This window comes from Petromyzon marinus, chromosome 33 (assembly GCF_048934315.1).
Source record: "Petromyzon marinus isolate PM22_M1 ecotype Great Lakes invasive population chromosome 33, UKy_Petmar_22M1.pri1.0, whole genome shotgun sequence".
In the NCBI taxonomy this organism is placed as follows: domain Eukaryota; kingdom Metazoa; phylum Chordata; class Hyperoartia; order Petromyzontiformes; family Petromyzontidae; genus Petromyzon; species Petromyzon marinus.
Window position 1 is genome coordinate 2009056 of NC_133699.1, and position 20855 is coordinate 2029910.

At 47.4% G+C, this 20855-nt stretch overlaps 1 protein-coding gene across 4 annotated transcripts in view; it reads left to right on the forward strand.

Annotated features, from left to right (window-relative positions):
* Positions 1–20855, forward strand: part of LOC116948291 (kinesin-like protein KIF26B) — a 123410-nt gene that overhangs the window by 70288 nt on the left and 32267 nt on the right. For all 4 annotated transcript variants that reach the window (XM_032964812.2, XM_076071439.1, XM_076071438.1 and 1 more), the window contains 3 exons: positions 5082–5274; positions 13146–13355; positions 20404–20497. In XM_032964812.2, coding sequence (XP_032820703.2) covers positions 5082–5274; positions 13146–13355; positions 20404–20497 — 497 coding nt within the window. The remainder of the gene's footprint in view (positions 1–5081; positions 5275–13145; positions 13356–20403; positions 20498–20855) is intronic.

A 20855-nucleotide genomic window follows, 5' to 3' on the forward strand; every position in this document is an offset into this window, starting at 1 on the left:
AGGCTGGCTGCGGCAGTGTGCACGCACGTCGCGCAATCATTCAGACCGTGACACAGCGAGACACTTTTACAATATCACCGCCGCTTCCCCGTTCTTCAATCTTCTTCCCCTCCCCCTCAACCACACCGCTCCCGGTCGTCACCCCCCGACCGAGGTAGGGCAGCGAGCCCGGACACCACCCAAACCGCCCGATCCCTCATTTTGAGGCTGTGTATTGCGCCGAGTTTGTCAGACGTTATCCTGTCCCCCCCGCCCTATTTTTGAAATCTACTTTCTATTCTAGGTGCTTGAATGACAATAAAAAAAATTGATCATTATAAAAAAAAAATGAATAAATTATCTGCTGCCGTCTTGAGCTCAGAGTGGCGAGGGGCCACAGCCGGGCATGCAGGGAAAAACAGCCAGATCCGTCTTCCACGGCGCGCCTCCAAGCATCCGTGCATTCGCTGCCGGAGCGATCCTTCAGGCGATTGATCGCGTGGAGCCGTGCGCACCGTCGCTTGAGGGAAGACGGGGCGAAACGCGCGTCGAGCGAGATGGATGGCCCGCGGCGTCTGCGGTGACGTTGTGATGACGACGACGACCCTGAGATTGTTGGACCGAGGTGCCCCGACAGGCATGCGTCAGGGCACGAAATGAAGGGCACGAGGAAAGCGCCGCATCCTAGGCGGTTATGGGGCACGTAACGGCCCTCATTCATCTCGCCCCCACGTCGCTCCCTTTGAAGCGCACGGCAACATCCTCCAAGTTTGGAACCCGCCTGCTGAGGTTAAGTGGGATGATAGTATAAAAAAAATACAAATATTGTTGGCGGTCCGTGAACGGATTTCACGCATGCGCAAGATACGGAGATTTAAACGAGCGATTGGAGTTGCGCAAGCTGTGTACATGTCAGTCCAGCAAATTCACAAGGAATTTGTGTATTTTGCAGTTAAGCGGACTTATGTAAGAAGAGGCTTAACTTATACAGTATTCGAATATGCTTACAAAGCATTCAGGCATTCAGTAATTCCCTAAAATATAATAAATAAAGCAATGTTAACACCTTAACAAATATTTAGAAACGTTTCAAAACCAATGCAACTTTGTGAAATTGATATATATCTATTTTTAATTGGGCATCGAATACTCCGGGGGAAAAAATATTCCATAAAATCTCAAATTATTTTCCAAAGAATCGTGCAGTGTTTAAAAATAATGGGATGTCCTCTCAGATTTTCTCGGAAATAAAAACGTGTTTATTACTTTCGTTTTAAAGTTGGGTAATTGTTTCGATCAACCGAGCGAGACGCCCCATTACATCTGACAGTCATGTAGCGTGTTAACAATATCAATAAGACCGCAACCATTACAAGACAATTGTGCCTTCCTTAAACAAACTAAACTGCAGAGATTTGTTTTTATCGTTGCAAAAAGTTAAAGGTGCAGCCCTGCACATTTTCATTGCTTACGCCACGGCTGGCAGAAGGTCCTCCACTCGGGGGAGCTCTAAAGAACGCCTCTGGAGGGCATTTATTCTTCCCCTTCTACGCTAGCCAGACGTCGTGGAAAAGGTGGTATACACCCACACTTTACCCCACCAGACGCAATCTGCCGATCGCCTCAACTGTGGTGCACCAATTTATACTGCGAGGTGGACCAGAGGTGGGGGGTGGGGCAGGAGGGAGCATGTTTAAATGAACTCGCCCCATTGTTTCAACTGCCGCGCTGGGAGAACGGACGGAGTCAGGCGGTGACTTCTGGTTTGCAAGTCCAGCACGGTGCGAATCGTCGCACCTCCAGTAAGCGCTTGGCCACGCACGGTGCGAACTAAGGGGTCATCCATTTAGTACGTATGCATGGAGGGGGGAGGAGGGGGGTTACCCAAATACGTACCGCTTGCGTATGGGGGGGGGGGGTCTACTGATATTGTTCGTATGCATAGGAAACGGGGGGGGGGGGGGTGAAGCCTCGATAATAATTTGTCTACATTGGCCTTCAAATGAGTTAGATAGTCCGACGGTGGAACATCTGTTTGCTTAAAACACGTGAATATTATTAATCCTTGATCGTTTCTGCGTGGATTAAATACCGGCCGTTCTTTTGGATTCGGGGACGAGGGGGGGGTGCGTCATGCGTAGTTATGCAGGTGGTGGGGGGGGGGGGAGTGTAAAAAGTCCGCGTGTGCACAGGGAAAGGGGGGTCAAGTTTTGACAGATATTTGCGTACCGACTCAACGAATGGCCCGTAAAGCTTCTCCGGTCATTTTTTAAACACCCCCCCCCCTCCCCTCCCCTTTCCTCTCCCGTGTTTTCGTTGCGCAAGTCAGACGCCTAACTTAGCGGCACCTTCTCGTAGCCGTGAGGCACGGAGGAGTGTCAATCTTGGCAAGCCAGCTGGGCTCTGCCTCCCTCTCTCTCTCTCCACCCCCGTGCGGCCGGTCAACTCGCCATCGTTTCGCCAACCGTTGGGCCACGATGGGGAGCAGCGCGTCCGTGCGCTGCTCCCAACAAAGCGCCGGAGTGCGCTGCCTGCCCCGTTTGTCTCCTCAGCGTGTGCGGAAGCCGCGCGCGGGCCAAGGCAGCTGGTTGAAAGTTATTCATGAGTCGCAAGGACACTGGGAATGAGTAGTTTCGCTTGCAGTGAGGTTGTTCGCCATAGGCTTGGGCAAACGCTTGGACATGGGAGGAGGTACGAAGAGAAGGCTCGTGTGTGTGATCTGTACATAGTTCGGTGAGGCTTCCGGAGAGCTGGAGTTGGTGCGGAACCTAGTCACTATTTCTCAATAAACCGAATTGTTGGATTTTGAACATTCTCAATTGAGGGGCGGCTGTTTGGAAAAATGCAAAGGTTTTGGGGGGACCCATCTGTATCATCTCTCTCAGTGACTGCACCCTCGTTGATGTGGTAATTGCCACACGTCTCTCAACTGACAACTGCTTCTTTAAGCTTTTACAATTTGAATGCTTATGCTCACTTATTTGTTCAATACAGCTTCCAAACATGTTCTGTTTGTGTATTGTGCAATGCCTTTTATGGAGCAAACCTAATTTCAGTGATGGTAAAATGGTTCTCCGGGTTTATGGCCTTCTGTGTTCCTTTCTTTCTCCCTGCGAAGGTTAAAAACTCATTCGCCATCATTGTTGTGCTGCGTTGGAGATTCGCGAGAGCAGACGCAACGTTGGGATTTCAGGCGCGATTTCCAGTCCTCAGTGAAAATCTATAAAAGGTTAACATCCATTATTATTAAAAAAAAAATTGTAATGAGGCAGCAGTTTGCTATTGGGTCGATGGAACTGCGTGCGTGCGGATGCACTCGGTATGCAGGGCGAACATCAGTTCGTCGTGCGGGTTTCGTCGCACTCGGCTTCCCGGTGGTGGCGATGCACGTCGCGTCGAGACTCGAGAGAGAGAGAGAGAGCGAGCGAGAGTCCCAGGTGTCCGCCAGCGTCTCGGTTGTGATTCTCCCGAATGGTTCCGTCGCGGGCCGTTGAAGGTCACTCAAGCTTTTCGGGCCTCGGCAAACAGTTCATCTTGGAGAAGGGGAATGACGTGGCCGACGTTGCAACCGCGCAGTTGAAGCCACCGTCTTAATTCGGCCAACGACAACAAAAAATAAAACTCGACACGTTCGTTAATTGCGCACTGTGGCATTAAGAGAGAAAAAGGTGTTGTAATAGGTGACGTTTAGGGCAACCGCTCTGCTCCACAGAACACAGTGCCCAGAGAGAAGGCCATGGACCTGGAGGCGTTTTACCTCCATGGCCAATGCCTCTCGCAGGGCTGCCAGGGGTGGTGGTGGGCACCTTTATGGGGGAAGCCTTCATCCAGCAGTGGGCATGGTTGATGTTGATGATGATGACATTGTCACAATTATTATTGGTGGTAAACACACATCGTCACCACCGCTTCTACACTGTTTACTCCTCATCCACGTCACCCTGAACAAGCATCTCAAGCCGCTTCGCGCAGCGTTTACTCAACACCAAGAGCAAATCTGTAAAACTTAATATAATTTGCCTTGCTGTGTGGATACCAAGCATGCCGGCTTCACGGGCACCGTCTTCGAGTTTATTGGAACACTAAAACACAACGCTAAAAAAACAACGGAGTGAAAAAATACATTTGTATCGCAGGGCTCTTGGACAGCAGAGACCCCGTGACACGTCGATCAGACCCTAACACAAAATCCACAGGTGCCTTGTTGCAGATCACCCCCGATCAGCACGGTTGGCCTACGTAAGGTGCGAAACAAGTTCAACATACACATAGAGATCTCTGCTTTATTCACCTGAGAAGTGGCTGTAACAAAAATATCATTGAGTGGGAAAAACAAGTGGCGTCTGAATGTTTCATTTCACCAGTGTGCATAATTTAAGATAAACAAATTATAGTCTTGTATATTTTTCAGATGGTGCAATGGGAAATTTGTCAGCAATATCAATGGGTACAACCACAGTGAGTTGATTGACAGTTTGTGTGTGGTGGGGTAAAGTGTGGGATGTTTGGAAAGTGTGAAAGAGTAGGCCAAAATAACCTCTAGAGGAGCTCTCCAGAGCTCCTTCTAATGGAAGCCCTTCCACCAGCAGTGTTATTCATAAGCAGTTGCAGGGCTGCACATTTAGTCTTCTATGGTTTTCAACAAGACCTTGGGAAAGTTATGGAACATTCTTTAATTACATGTCGAAAAGTAAAGTTAATTCATGAAACAAGAGATGGTGGCTGACAAGATGAGCATACAAAGGATGCAGAACAGATCAAAGCTTTACATTCAAAATTGTGTCGGTGCACAAAATGTAATGAATTTGACACCATAAATTGTCAACGGCCATTCTTTTAATCTTTTATTATTGTGTACCTGGTTCTCTCTTTTTTATTGTACACATCGGTCTCTATGTCTGTACCGACGTTCACCCACTCGTCTCGTCCTCTGCGACTGTACATCCACTTGCTCTCTGTCTGCCTGCCAATTCCATCCATCCATCTACCCATCTCTGCCTCTCTCTGCCCCCCCCCCCCGTGTCTGTGAGTCTCCCTCGCTGTTCATCTCTCGGTCTCGCCTTCATGTGTCGTCGCCGTCTGACGTCGTCTCACTCTTGCAGGGCGGCACAGAAGCTGAGCTTGACGGGCCGCATGATGAAACGGAAGCAGCGAGCGGCCCCCGCTCATGCCCCGGCGGAGCCTCCCCCGAGCCCAGGCAGCTTCGCGTGGGCCCTGCGCTCCGCGGCGCCCCCCGTGCCGCCCTGCCTCCTGCGCGCCGCGGGGAAAGCCCGCGACAACCCGGGCGCCGGCAAGGTGAGCAGTGAAATTGACTTGGACGCACGTGAATGCTCCGGCATCATGCGGTGCCGTGAAAATTCAGCATTCTAAGTGGCAATGCAGTAGAATCCAGGCTGTGGTCATCCGCGCCCCAGTGCCGACAGGTCAGCCTGTGGCCAAGTCACCGGAACTGCGCCCGATCTCGCGAACTAAGCAGGCACACGGCCTGCATGAAGCCATATACGGGCCATCACGATGCCAACGGGTTCTTATTGGAGCTACGTGTTGGGAAGCAGAGGGCACTGCAGAAGCATCAACTGTTCAAGTGCGCTTCTGTGCTCCGTTGTCTCTTCTGCCCACATTTCGCCAACCCGCATTAACCAGCATGGTGAAGCATGGTCACGTAATACATAACCCACAACCGGCAGTGGATTGAGAAAGGGCTGTACACGTCAACGGGTTCGCCTTCACGCAGCAGACTCGTGCTAAGCTTTATCTCTCCGTCTATCACGCAACATCTGGTACTGACACAGTAACCGCGTAGGCAATGAGTGATGGCCATGGCAGATGGGTGAGGTGACAGTGACTCAGGTGAGATTGGTGCCAGGCAGGTGACTTAAAAAGAAATAAAAGATGGATGGTGTGCAGCGACTATTTCAGGGGCTTATTTTATTTTTTTCTCTTCTCCCTGTTCCGGGGTTTTTAGTTCTCGAAACACAACCGGATTGACCGAGTGCGCCATTAAAATAAGTTATCGCATCGATTGCCATAATGCTTTTAGCAGATACAAATCTCACTGAGGAATATGTTTTGAAAGAGAGACTCGTGGCACCAATACTACATAATGAGCCTTTCGTGTTTATTTAATACATGTATGCAAACATTTAAATGTGAGATTTTGTCGATGACGGTATTGTTGTTGTTGCTATCAGCCTGCAACGTTGTCCAACTCTCTAATCGTGGCAGTAACACCACAGGGTCTTTAGCTGGATGGTGGTGGCGATGCACGCCTTTAATCCAGCACTGGAGGAAAGGTTTGGTGGACCACACACACGCGTGAAACTCTCATTTCCGTGGGCATAAAGGAGGTGCCATACCCTGACTCGCCAGGAAAGGGCAGTACAGCGAATGTGTGGCCTCATATCCATCTGTCCAACCTGTATGGGACAGTGTTGTCCCCTCATGAGTGTGGGTTTTCTCCGGGTGCTCCAGTTTCCTCCCGCGTGTATAAATGCAGAGCACGGTTGGCACCTCCGATTAGCATGGTTGGCTAACGTACGGTGCAAAAGAAGTTCGACATTAATAGTGATTCTGATTCTGACTCTGACAAACGGCTGCCTTCTTCCCGCTTGTCTGTGCTTCCTCGTGCCCCCGACTCTTTCTCTCCCTTGGAGAGTCAGCGAACACAGCCCGGTGCGTCACAAGCTAAAATAATTGTCATTATTATTATTATTGAACATCAATTTCACAGCATATGGCAAACTTTGGTAAAGCCCAACTACGTTTCCCCATTTAGCTGCTGAGATCCGCGTAGAATCCTCTAACCACTTTACTCTCCAGCCACCTGGAAAACTCATTAAGATTGTGTTCAAGTCTTGTCACCTTCAAATTTACAACATTAAATATGCTAGCACTTTACTGCAGAATGATCACGTGCAAGCAGATTAACCGCCAGTCTTTATTTTCTCTAATATATCCTTAATTACCCTGTTAAAGATTCCCAATTTGTATTACTTTACAGGTCATTAACACTGGGTGGACGTGTTTGTTTTCCAAATTTGTTTGAGTGTCCTATGAGTTTGCTTTGCTGGGGAATTGAGTCGCTTCCACATTTATTGCCAGTCGCAATTCCCATGGTGGTGGTGTTACGCTGGAACATTATATCAACGTGTGTGCCGTCCGAAGCTGGGATGTTAATCCCGCTGCTGCTCTGCCTGCTTCTCTCAAGATGCAATTTGCTTCCATTGCGTTCACCAGTTTAGATCTTAATGTCAACCTCATGGTCAACGGTTCCCTGGAGTAGAGGACTTAGGCCCTAACATTCATTTGCTGCCAGTGCGCCTTCAGCTAATAATTAAAAAAATATCGCAGCAAAATCTACACCCTGCAAGACAAAGCCAAAATTCATAGAAGATTATCATTAATTGCATCGTTTGAGCAAGCTGTGACTGCATTATGAGGCAAAGCAATGCAAACTTCCATTTAATAAAACTGAACAATATGCGGAACGGTAGCGTCAAAAATTGTTTTTTTTTTATCAAAACATGATCGTGTGCAATATTCCGCACACTAGACCTGCAAAGCAGAGGTCGCCGGTTGAATCTCACGGTGTGGAAGTTGAAACTGTGAGCAAGTTGTTTTAAAGTCCACCCCACCCCTGTCTCTGTCCACCCAGCAGTATAAATGGGTTCACCACGGTTAGTCGATCAGCAGGTCGCTACTGGTAGAGTAAAGTTTGGATCCTCGAACCTCTTCCAAGGCATCTAGCCAGCGTGTAAAATGAGACTAAAACACCCTCTGGAGGTGCTTCTCTCGAGCTCCCTGTAGTGGGAGGCCTTCCTCCAGCAGTGGCGTGACCAAGCAAATTGCAGGGCTGCACCTTTACCCCTCCCCCCCAACCCAGAAGTAAATTGCTTTGAATTGTCACTCTTGGGTTGAACTATCCCTATGCGGTATTCAAACACGAGGAGCAAAACAAGCAGCCGCGCTCCGTTTCCGCGTGTTCCTCTGTCCTAGCGAAAGGTAACGTACACACTTGTGTGGGATAGGAACGGCGCGATGTTTTCTCAGCTTGTTTGCGAGACACCTGCAGCTGTATTTTTCTTATTACGTGTGTATATATTTTATATCCCGGCTGCTCCTATATAGTACGCTTTCCCAGACAGTGCCTTGTCTGGCCGCTAAAGTGTGCACCTTTCATCCGGTGCCAAGAGCCCCGCACCCCATGCCCCCCCCGCACCCCCTACGTGCTCTCTACAACATCCGGAAATTGGGGAGGGCGCTTACTGCCGTGTGAAGTTGAGGGCTTCTTTCATCGAAGTTGCCGAGCCAAGGGCCGCTATAACCTGGCAGCAGCATCACGCCACGGCAATCGTAGTACACGTACACTGAATATGATGTGGAGAAACGTGGATGTTTTGTTTACCGTTCACATTGTCATCGCCATGCTTTGAGGTCTCGATCTCGCTGAGTTTGAAGATCAGTAATAATACGCCTTTATCGAGGATGTTTAACCATGAGATAGTTTCCATTGACGTGAATAATAATATTATGTTGGCTTTAGAATGCATGTAATTTTAAATAATATTGATGTATATTATTTCACGATGAGCTTAGTAACCCGAGTTCGATTCCCAGCCATGACGAATATGAATGGCGAGTGACCATCAGAACCGCTTCTGGGCCCACCGCTTTCACAAGCCTGTGTCGGCAATTATGCCTACATGATAAAGCTTAATAAAAAAACATCCCATTAATCTTGCAGTGGATTGTTTACTATTGTAATATGTGAGCATTATTTTATATATACTGTATATACCGTACATGATAATTAATCTACATGTTTCATTTTCTGGGTGACGGGACCATTCAACTTGCATTATTGGGTCAATAAAATATGCACCAATTTGTCAGTAATGGTCCTATGGACAGACTGTCCCCTACCATAAGAATATTGAATGTATATCTCTGGCTTAGGCTGGCCACTTCAGATAAGTATTGCCGCTTTGCAGGGAGACATTTGTTGTTTTGGGATGTAATCATGATGCTGACGACGCCATTCACACGGTAAATACATGGTTTGGCAAGTCTATGTAAAGACATACTGTCGTGAAAAAAATCACATCGTGTATTTTTGGCAGCAGAGAAGCAATTACTGCGTTATTGAAGATTTAAGTTGTATAACTTTAAACAAATTGCGGGAAATTTGCCAAGGACATGAGTAATCCCATTATCTTTTGTACAACAGGTGCAGCGCTGCTTTAGAGAGAAGCACGTTTGAATTCTGGGTCGAGAAATACTGGAATCCTCTGCCCAAGCACTGTCTGCCACAGATCCTTGGCTGCTTGAAATGAGCCACGTAAAAATTTCGCCGATCCATACTCGTGAGAAACATTCAATATCAGCCCAAGAGCCTGAGGGCACTCAGAAGAATTGAAGTCTGATGCCGACCAAGATCCTGAAATGTGACAGCTCCCAGTTGCATTATCTCTCTCATGCTTGATGTGACATTTTTGTGGGTTTTTTATTCCTCTTCCTACTTTGCTTTTTTATATATAAAGTGTAATATGCAGGCCTTGGAAAATATATCATTCTGCCTTTTCTTTAAATCCTTATTGAAAATTTTTAAACGCTGAATCTAAATTAAAGGGGCCCTTTTACAAAACCTGCCTATGAGCTGCATTTTCCCCCTTTGTCGATGGTTTCGATTTAATTTTTTTTGTACTGAATTGCAATGCAACCGCGTTTCTCGCCTCTCTGTGAAAATATCTTGACAAACATTGTGGCTGACTTAATAAAAAATGGTAGCATTTAATAAAATGATTATGCAAATGAAGGATTATATGGACAGTAATACATTAATGCAATTTCATTGCTTGCAATTAAGCATTTATATTGCATAATTAAAATTTTAATTGTGATTAGGAAATGCCATTTGATGGGGGTGGAGTAATGTCATGTTATCCATCAGTAAAATAGCCCTCCACATATAACTAACGGGACCAACACATACAATATTTTTTTTGCTTTGGTTTCGCATGCATGCTGAGGGGATTCGGCAAAAAAACTAAACCTGATTGTCATACAACCAACAATTGTACAACATTATCCAATGACATCAACCGTGATGAATACATTGAAAAATGTGTCTACTGCGATTTGCTGCATACTTGCAAAAACATTTTCTTTCTTTAAAATCTTTTGACTGTTACTCATAGCCAAATAAATATCATCCCCAAAATTATGATGTCTGAGATTGAAAGAACACGTGGGAGTGTGTGAGTAGGCAACATGTGGGCTGTGGCTTTGGCCAGGGTAGAGAGGCGCTGAGTGAAAACGTTGTCCACAGGAAATATTCACATATAGCAGTGCGCCATGAGTACAAAGACAAAGACCACCCCTGTATAGCTTACACAGGTGGTTGGGGAAAGCGCTGTTGGCATCTCCAACTTCTTTGGGATTCCCCAAATATATTTTTGCCCGTTGCTCTATTAGTCTGTCTGCCCCCCTCTCTCTCTCTCGACATGTCTGTGTCTCTATGCCTGTCACTCTTCATATACGCAAAGTGTTTCGTCAGTCTTCATTTGTCCCTCCCTTAATATCTCAATGTCCATCTTTGTCTTTGTCTCTATAAGTTCGTTTAATTCATCTCTCTCGATGCGTTCTCTCTTTGTTGTCTCGATTCGTGCCTGTGTTTTTGTGACTTTTCAAGCCGACTCCGCCTTGAAAACTCGCTTCGGTGCGTAAACTTTAGCGCTGGGGAGACACAGGCGGCCACACCACCCCCTGTGCCAAGTCGGCCTTAACAGGTTCTTGCTAGAAGCACCCACCACGTGAGTCTGGACGCCCGTTCGTGGAACCATCGTCTTTGTCTGTTCAAATATCTCTCCGTATCCCCGTGTCTGCCTCTTGCCATGACTCTCTAGGAACTTTGGTTCTACTGTCTGCTGTGGGCTCTGCTTGGATAGTTTTGACCGTGCGTCATGTGTGATCGCTTAAAAGGAAACCGAGGCTTTCCCCTCATACCCTGCAATATGCATACTTCTCCCAGAGATGCCGGAGAGTTGGGTTTCAGCTTGGGCAGCGGCTGCCACCGCAGATTATTTTGCTATGTTTCTTGATTCATAGACAAAAGGTTGAATATTCCTCTGAATTTACTCACCATTGGTGACAGAGATGCACTTGCGATGTGAAAGCGGTAAATACATTGCTTTTTTTACTTTAAAGCCAATAAATTACGTAATTAATTTTACCTTGTTTGTCATTATCCCAAGGGGTAAATGCTATTTTGGCTTCTCCATAATGACACGGATTTCACAAATTGGACGTTTTCCATAATGCATTGACAATAGCGTTATCTCTTTTTATTGGGGCAGATTTAGCGGCAACACCCCCTCCTATTGCGACTGTTTATTCACACACACACACAAGGGCTACTTCCCTCCTCATTTCTCATTCTTTTTATCTCACTGAGCTCTCTCATTACAGCTTTGCAGCTCCGCTCCCCCATGCCCCTTGCTTCTCCTGCTCTTGTCCATCGCTCTCTCACACTCTCTCTCATTCGCTCTCTCGCACTCCACGCTCCATCTCCGCAATCCCTCCCAGCCCTCCTTACCGACTTGACCTCCTCCTTTCCACGTGAAGGTGCTTTGGTGGCCAGATGTTAACTCCCTAGCCTGGTATGCAGGAGTTTGTGGGTTCGATCCCGGCCTCTGACGCCTGTATATTTGGAGTTTGCGTGTCTCTCTTCCCGTGGTCATGTGGATTTTTCTCTGGGTCCTCCGGTTTTTCCCTTCACATTTAGAAACATGCATTTAGAGTATTTGGCTGCTATAAATTTCCACGTGATAAGCCGCTTCGTTGAGCTATCACTTTTGACCAGGTCGCTTCTTAGAAAGATCCACGTAGCTCAGTGGGCCTTACCTGGTGAAATAAAAAAAAAATCTTCAGTTTAGTGTTGCAGAGGAAGTCCCGAGAGCCTCCCTGTCCATCTGCTGCCCGTTTGAGAGTAAAACGATCGTAATAATGGGATGTGCTGGCAGCCAATGCTCGCAACGCAATGCTGCCCGCTCAAGTTAATGGGGCCCAACACTGTCTGTTGTCGAGAGGTCACCTTGAGTCAAAGGGATACGCATACGTATAAAGCTTTAGCCAATCTCCCGCGTTATATTGCATTACCATTATCTGCTAGCTTGAGCTTTTATGTTTTCAAACCGTCGCCCTGTCAGAATAGATCAATTTGAGCTTTATTAAGGTTGGGATGTTACGCCAGTGTTCTGAAGATAGATTCGACTGAAATATCCATTTAGCCCGAATCAAAATGAGTTTGAATTAAGTGCTAGGCAGAGAGAGGGCTAGATGTGTGCGTGCGTGCATGTCCGTGTGGGTTGGTGGTTGGGTGGAAAGGTGGTGCATTGCATTGACATTCTGTATCTCTCACAGCGAAGTGCATGTTTGTCATTAGGGTCACCTTGGCCTGAAATGAGCTTGCAATGCTTGCACATGTCAGCTTGGCTTGAAATGAGTGAGTGATACTTCTTAGGAGAGGGGGTCAAGGTGACCTTCTGGTAGTGGCTTAAATGATGGCAAAAGGAATATAATTCAATGACAAGTTGAATAATTGATCGGCAGGCCCCTCACACATGTGGTGAAGTAAAGTCTTTTCCAAGACGTTCTAACCACAACGTACATTTGGCTCTGCACTTAATTTGATTAAATTCCAGCACTAAGAATGGAAATATTTGTCTCAATGTCGTGCGACCGATATTGCTGACATATGCAGAACAGTGTTGTCCTCTGCTTTGTGGAACGGGGATGACTTGAAGGAATTTTAGAGGTAGCTCTACAGTATCCGCTTCCATCGGCCACTCTTTCACATGAAGGGGTTTGCACTGCTCTGCAAGATATTCGAGTGGAGCCTTCGTCTCATCACACCGATAGTTCAATTTAGAAACACGCGTTTAGAGTGTGTGGCTGCTACAAAGTTACACGTGATGATAAGCCACTTCGTTGAACTATCATTTGTGGCCAGGCCACTTGTGAAAAAGAGCTGTACAGCTCAGTGGGCCTTTCCTGGTAAAATACAAATAGTTTAGTTTATAAATTGGGGATTAATTACCATAACTTTAATCAGGTAAGTAAAAGCGTATCATATTTGTACGATGGCCCGACGCGTCGTGCCGTGGCAGGTGAAGGTGATGCTGCGCGTGTGTCCAGCCCGCCGCGACGTCTCCGGCTCGCCGGCACTCAAGGTGGACCCACGGCGGAAGCAGGTCACGCTCTACGACCCCGCCGCCGCGGCAGGGGCCAGCTCCCAGAATGCCGCGCTCCGCCGTGCCGGGGTGGCGGTGCCAAAAATCTTCCCCTTCGACGCCGTCTTCTCCCAGGATGCATCGCAGGCGAGAGATCGTTCCGCCGATTTGCGCGCGCCGACGGAATGTAAACAAGTCGTATGGTGCGGCCGCATTGGCAGTGGCGCACGAGCACAAATGACTGAAATGCTGTCTTTTAAAGGAAGACTAAAATACATGTGATGAAGCTCTGGCTGTAGCCTGATGAGGATGGTTGTAATCACCGGCAAAATGTCCTACTCAAATTGTACATGTTGTAGGTTTACTCTCCAACAAACTGGAGTGCTGAACTAGTAACGAATTGGCATGTTTTGTTTACGTAATAAACTTTACTAATTGGCTGTGTTGGGTGGTGGCGAGTTTAACGACACATTTCTATTTACCCGATCTAACCCAACAAACCTCTCTTATGAAATATATATAATATGCAACATGTCAGGCAAGGGCACTTCCCTATGACACATATATTGCCCAGTATAATGTTAGTTATTGTTTAAAATCGTCACATTAATTTTTGTCATACTTGCTGGCAGTAATTGCGTGTGAAATAATTGACGATTTTCGATGGATATAAAAGGGTTCATGTAAACGCTGCAGCCACTGGAGCGGCGCTGAATTCACGACAACAGATTTGGCTCTTGGATCAAATCGTGATCTTGAATCGAGACAATTCATAGAATAGAGAGGGATGCATTTACTGGAGGCCTCGCGAAAAGGCTTGCATCTTGGAAGGAAGTGACGAATGAATGAATGGCGGTATTATTATTATAACTAATGTATATTGCGCGTCACGGTTTATGGTGTCATTGCGAGTTTATGGACACATAGCCAGGTACCGACTTGCCTTGCTCTCATCTACCCTCCACCTACAATGCGCATGAATCCTGTGACCCCATTTCAATAAAAAAAAAACTCGCATGGATACGCTCGGTGGCTTTAAAATGTGGCCCCCGACTTTAAAAAAATGGCTCGTGCAGTGGTGGTAAGAGAGTGAGAGAGAGACGTAGCAAGAAAACACGTCCAGCCATTGTGTATTGCTGGGTGGAGACTCATCGTGGTTGTTGGGGGGGAGATAAAAAAACGTGTTGAACAGTGGCAGCCACTTTGTTTTGTGAGTCCCAGTGTGCAATGAGAGATGCATGCGAGTCTCAGGAAACCAAAGGCGATTGGAGCAAAGCTGCACATATGAGACGTTGATTAAAGTCAAATATAATGTTTACTTTGGTCAGAACGCAAAGAAAGGCAGGATTGTCTCATTTGCAAGAGTGACGTGGGGATAGCACTGAAGTGCCACACAGCTAGGTCATCGACCTAATTGTTGTATTCTCCTATGCAGGCTTACCTCATAGTGCTGTAAGTGGGTGTCTCATACACATTATATCTTCATCATCCACCAGCCATTAGTTATATCTTGATGCATTTGCGCAAATGGCAGCGGAAGGAGGACGGATGTTACGTGAGATCACAACATGGATAAGGAGACTGATATGTCCCCTTCACATGTCCGTCCCTCCACATAAAAGTATATTTTAAACGACGCGCCAACAGCCGCATGGCCTTCTGGAGGTGCATACATTGAGCAGCATTTACCCAGTCTCGACTGGTTGTGACGTACACTGTCTCATGAGCTTTGCTTGACTCATTGCTGTTGAGCTCGCAGATGTAATAGGCAAGAACCCTCTCTTTTAAGATATGGGTCCGAGTTCGACGCACAACTATAGATGGATAACACAAAGTAATCATTAGCGACGTTGCGGACAATATAGATAACGCGAATTTGAGGACGCTTGTGTTGTTTCCCATGAGCACTGTTGGATAGAGCGTGTGCAGCCACGCCACGAGGCTAATGCTGGCGATCTGTGGAACAATCTGAGAGTAACAACCGAGTGGCATCAAGAAAGAGGGAAAAGCGCCTCGGAGGACGACCACCACGGAGATGGAACGATGCAGATCAGCTCTGGCGCAAGCGCTGGGCGGATCGGATAGCGGCGACCAAGGCAGAGGAGGCCTTCACCCAGCATTGTATTGATCTTGGCCGATGATCATGATGAACGTGGGGTCTATCTGAGAGCACCAGATGTTGTAGGTTTGGGAAGGGCAGATGTTTGCCACACCAATGAATTTATAACCCCCCTCATGTGGTGTGGGTTTCCTCAGACTACTCCATTTTAATTTCTCAAGCTCAGCGCTCATCAATGGAACTGGCCACACATCCCGATGGAGGACCATCCTGAAGAAGGCGCCATTTCTGTATACATTATTGGCATAATTTTTTTTCTGGGTAAACTAAAGAAATGTTTCCCCCCACACCTCAGATTAGCACGGTTGGCTACGTACAGTGGGAAAGACGTTCATCGTACGTACGTAATTCAGAAAGAGGAAAGGTTCAACAAATATGTTAACGTGCAGTTTTATTCTTGCATACCAAAATCCCTACAATTACCAAAACAAAGATCCCCACACAGCCTCTACCAGGCTGAGAGGGAACGTGTTGTTAGCGGGGAACTATGAAGGCCGGCACGGCGTACAAGGGCGGTAGTGTGACACGCACCACGCCCGGGCACCTTCATCTCCACCAGTCACTTATTCATGGCTGAGTCAACTTAGGGAAGGCCCAGAAAAAATTCTGATTTTGGCCACTGACGTTATCTGTGGCTGGGAAATCGATTTCACTTGCCAGCTTGTTGCACCGTGCACTAACCACTACGCCACCACTCCACCCACGCTTGTATCCACACTCACTCTCTTCGATGTGGAGCCTCGTTTGCAGAAGAACACACGCGGCATCGGAGTCGCCTGTGGTGCGAGAGAGTGATGCATTGTACCTGGCCCGCATTACAGAGGCGCGGTAGTTTCCGTGAAAATCGTTAACCCTGTGGCTGCAAGCCACAGTCGGAAGCATCCCGTGTAGCATCCCGTGTAGCAGCCGGAGGAGCCTATTAGCCGCTGTGGGATCGTGGGCAGCGATGGCTCAGGGACCCAAACCTGTCTCAGCCACGTAAATTCGGCTTACGCTCTCCATTCGGACCTGAGGAGGGTTTTAGGGCGGCACGTTTAATAGCTTGGGCAAAGCTACTACTGCAGGATGGATTCCCAAGCCCGGCAGCAAAAGGAAAAAAAATATAGCGGGATAAATTGCCTGTGACGAATCTTGGTACGAAATATACTGCTTTTGCCAGCATTAACCCTTCCTGCTACGATGTGTAAACCTGTTCCGTGACTATCACCGGTGTACAAAGCAAGCTCGTGTGCATCCTGAAGGGGTCGTTTGAGTCGATGTCTTCACATCATTTGTAGGGACAAACGCTAACGCTCGTTTCGTCGTACGAGTTCACGTGATATTGTAGATTAGCAATGTGGAAGAGCGGGAAGTTGCCGTTCCTGAATTGAATTTCATCAGCGTAGGGAGTCGCATGAAGAGGGTGTTAACGGGTTCTCTTCTTTAGCGAGCTATATCCGTTTGAGGGAATTGCTCAGTTTTACGGTATTAACCCTTTACAGCATTAACCCTTCCTGCTACGATGTGTAAACCTGTTCCGTGACTATCACCGGTGTACAAAGCAAGCTCGTGTGCATCCTGAAGGGGTCGTTTGAGTCGATGTCTTCACATCATTTGTAGGGACAAACGCTAACGCTCGTTTCGTCGTACGAGTTCACGTGATATTGTAGATTAGCAATGTGGAAGAGCGGGAAGTTGCCGTTCCTGAATTGAATTTCATCAGCGTAGGGAGTCGCATGAAGAGGGTGTTAACGGGTTCTCTTCTTTAGCGAGCTATATCCGTTTGAGGGAATTGCTCAGTTTTACGGTATGATGGTGCAGGCTTGGAGGCAAATAAGTCTACTTTATATTCATGCCACAGTCAGAAGAATTTGTGGCTTTAGCATTGGCAAGTAATTCTGCTGAATAATGGGAAGGAGGTTTTTTTTATTTTAAATTACACAGTCTCCTTTTGGAATATTGCCTGCAGCATTAAAACAGTCTCCTTATTTGTGATTAACATTTATCCTTTGTATTTTTTATCCTCGGGTATCTCCATATGCACTGCCTCAGCAGTTGTGTTTAATTGCTAGGTTTAATACGTATGAGCATGACAAGTGTGTCCGTGTGCCTCGTACATTACTGGATGCGGTCAAAACATTTATTGAACGATTGACTAACTGAAACTCCACCTACGTTATGCACATTTTGAGGCCCCCATCCGTTTTCACTGGTCGCCTGCCGTATCGATGATGACATCGGTGAGGATAGCGGCGATTCGTCTCTTGCTTAGCGTGCCCGGTGCGAGCCCGATGCAGTGAAGACTCGCAGAGACATCCATAGACTCTCATAGAGCCCCATAGACTCCCAGTATTGGCTGTCCATCGTATCACCAATGATCTCAGTAAAAATATGCCCCATGTTTGGCACGCTGGTGCATGGCTGCACAAATTCGGTGAAGACATAGAGTCCCATAGACTCGCATAGACACCCGTAGACTCACAGCATTGGCTGTCCTTCCCATCAGGGATAACTTCAGTAAAGATTCGTCCCATTCTTGGCAGGCTGGTGCGAGACTCATCCCATTCGATTTAAAACAAAATATATCTACAGGTCACTGTGGGTAGGCGACCATTGCCACTGTACGTGCACTCGTGCATGTAATTACTGTTGTAACGTATATGGAAAGATCATAAAACGTTGAGTCTAATAGTGTAAATGCAATGCCTTCGACATTTTTGAATTTTGACTGCTAAAATGTAAACACGTTTTGAAATGCAGTACATTAATACATGCATGTTGGTAGCAGTGGGGGGAGTGGTGTCGTAGTGCTTAGCATGCTGTGCTTCAATCCAGTGAATTGAGTTTGGTTTCTAGCCATGGTGAGCAACATCCGAATGCATCATGGGCATCCATCCACACGCCACCCCCTTCACCAATCTGCACCACTGACCAGCGTGTTGAAGTTTAATAAAAAAAAAACACGACAGTTCATTGAAAAAGAGCTGTAAATGATTACTGTTGTTGATAAAGGCACAACGTCTGAAACAAATTATTTGTATGACAGCCATTTTCCTATTACGGTGCGAGTAATAGCTATACAATGACCGACACTGTTAGTATATTTTCAAAAACAGGATTGAATAGGTAGCACTCTGGCTAAGCAATTATCCTTGAGTGCAGGGATGCATGTACAGTAGTTGGTCAGCATTGTCTTGCCATGCATATCACCTGCTACGATGCAGAGACCAGCGCTTTGATTATAATAAGCCGAGTTTGATCTCAATCTGAAAAATTACTCCTCGCGAAACCAGAGTACATCTGACGCGCACATGAAGAGTTCAGCTAAACCGTGCGGTTAAATCTTAGATTCGTTCATGAATTGCGAAACCAGGCCTCCGTGTTTACAAACGGCAATTGCTCAAAATCTTACATTTCACAACAGTTCCATTTGCGCTCGCCAACGCACGACGTAGGACGAATAAAAACGCATTGTAAATGTATGGCTTAATATCCACTTCACAGGATGATGATGATGATGCCACCCCCTCCCCCCTGCGATTCTGTCAGTGCATTTTGAACTCAGCCGTGGGGCTACGGCGGCTTGACTCGGAGGGGGTGGGCCTCCAAGCCAAGCTGCCCCCAATTCTCTCAATGCCCAATTCCGGCCCAGGCTTTCGAGCGGTGCAAGCGATCGCGGTGACCAACACCCCCTACCCCCCACCACGCTATCCCATTTGTCTTGTTACAATAAATACTGCACAACGGTCTCTGCCGGAGCAGGCCGTTGCTCTGCCAGTGCCATTGCTACATTAACCACCCGCAGTATGTGTTCAGTCTCTCGCCGTTTTAATCAGGCCACGGGCAACACGAATGCTTGCGTGCATCCCCATTGTTTGACAGCAGCGAGGGAATGCTCGTGTCTTGGCCGTGCCGCCGCCCGGCTTTTGCGTTGCGGGGCCAAACCAACCCCGCCGGGCGATCGCGCTCCAAACGGCAGCGCGATTCGGAAGAAGTCGCTTTTGTTTGTGGGCCTCCTGCGACCGTCTGAGTTCCTCCGGCGACCGTCTGAGTTCCTCAGATGGTCACAACCATTGTATGGCCAAGGTGGCTCGGTGGGAGAGTGGCTCGGAAGGTTTTTGGATGGTTGAGGTGGTCGGGGTGGTTGACTTGGCCAATCGTCGCTCTGGTGGGGGTAGCGAGATTATAGCTCGTGGACAGGCAGTTATCCTGTGGATAGTCCCACCCCCGTCATAGGAATGTGGAATTTTCCACCACTCGCTCACGGCCGCAACAAAGGAGTTGAGCGCCACCGCAATGTTAGGTTGAGGAGGAAATCACTTTGGTAGTTTGCTTCGGCGTCCGTCGCTATTGCTCGTGGGGACGTTTCTCACAGCGCTGTCGGCTTTACGAGCACCAGTGTGCGTCTTCAGAGCCCATTTATTTTAGACGATTGCTGCGTGCTTCTTCATAGATGATTTTCATGATATTTAGCCCATGTCAAATACTGTGGGTCTAATTAAATTTAATCTAATTTTATATTCATAGAGCGCCTCTACTCAAGGCACTTAACTTGGTTTAATAAACGGTGACCGAGTGGAATGATTTAGATGGCAGGGGCATGCAAGGATTGAGGAATGAGCGACCGTGGTAGAGGGATAGTTGGGGATCATGAAAGGGTTGGCAGGGGACGGGAAGGAGTGGAGGGGTGAGGGGAGGGAACAGGTAGAGAATGGGTGATAGAGAAGAGGTAAGCGTTGATTAAATCAAAACAATCCATTCTAATGCTTCACGAAAAATATGCATTGCATTCTGGATGTAAGATCCATTTATTTAAACGTTTTGTACGTTACATGTAATGTTGATCATATGACTGGCGTAGTCACCACAAGGCCTGACCAGCAGTGGTGAAGTATGGTCAAACAACCACCATGACCAACACGTCGTGGGAAGACCATTCATGCAGCAGCGAGTGGAAAAGCTGTATTGTCATAAATTATATTATAACTGCTCATTATACTATTGGCTGTACGTTGCCAATGGTACAACCGCAACACTACACACACACACACACGTGCGTTTAATTCCCTCTACTGTGTTGCTTGTTGTGCTCTGTAGGCGGAGGTGTGCGCTGGCACGGTGCCGGAGATCATCCAGTCGGTGGTGAACGGAGCCGATGGATGCATCTTCTGCTTTGGAAACGCTAAACTCGGTACCGAGTGGAAGAGGCACATTCGGGAGGGCAGAGTCATTTATACGAGCGTGCCTTTCGACATTCACTCTCGTTACCCTTCTATTCGCGTGAGCGCGAACCCACCGGTTTGGTTATTTGAGATGAACGACCTGGCACGTGTCATCCGCACACGCGGTGAACATGCAACGTCGGGCCGACGTCGGTCGACTTTTTCCCCAACGTTGGACCGACGTCAACCAACGGTTGGCCCAATGTTGCAATGCTTACTGGGTAATTGAGGGTTGATGTCAATGACGGAGGCTCCTCCATCTTTCGCGATCTTCAGCCTCTTCCCGTTGCAAGAGTCCCACTGCTCACACTGGTCCCACCAGCCGAT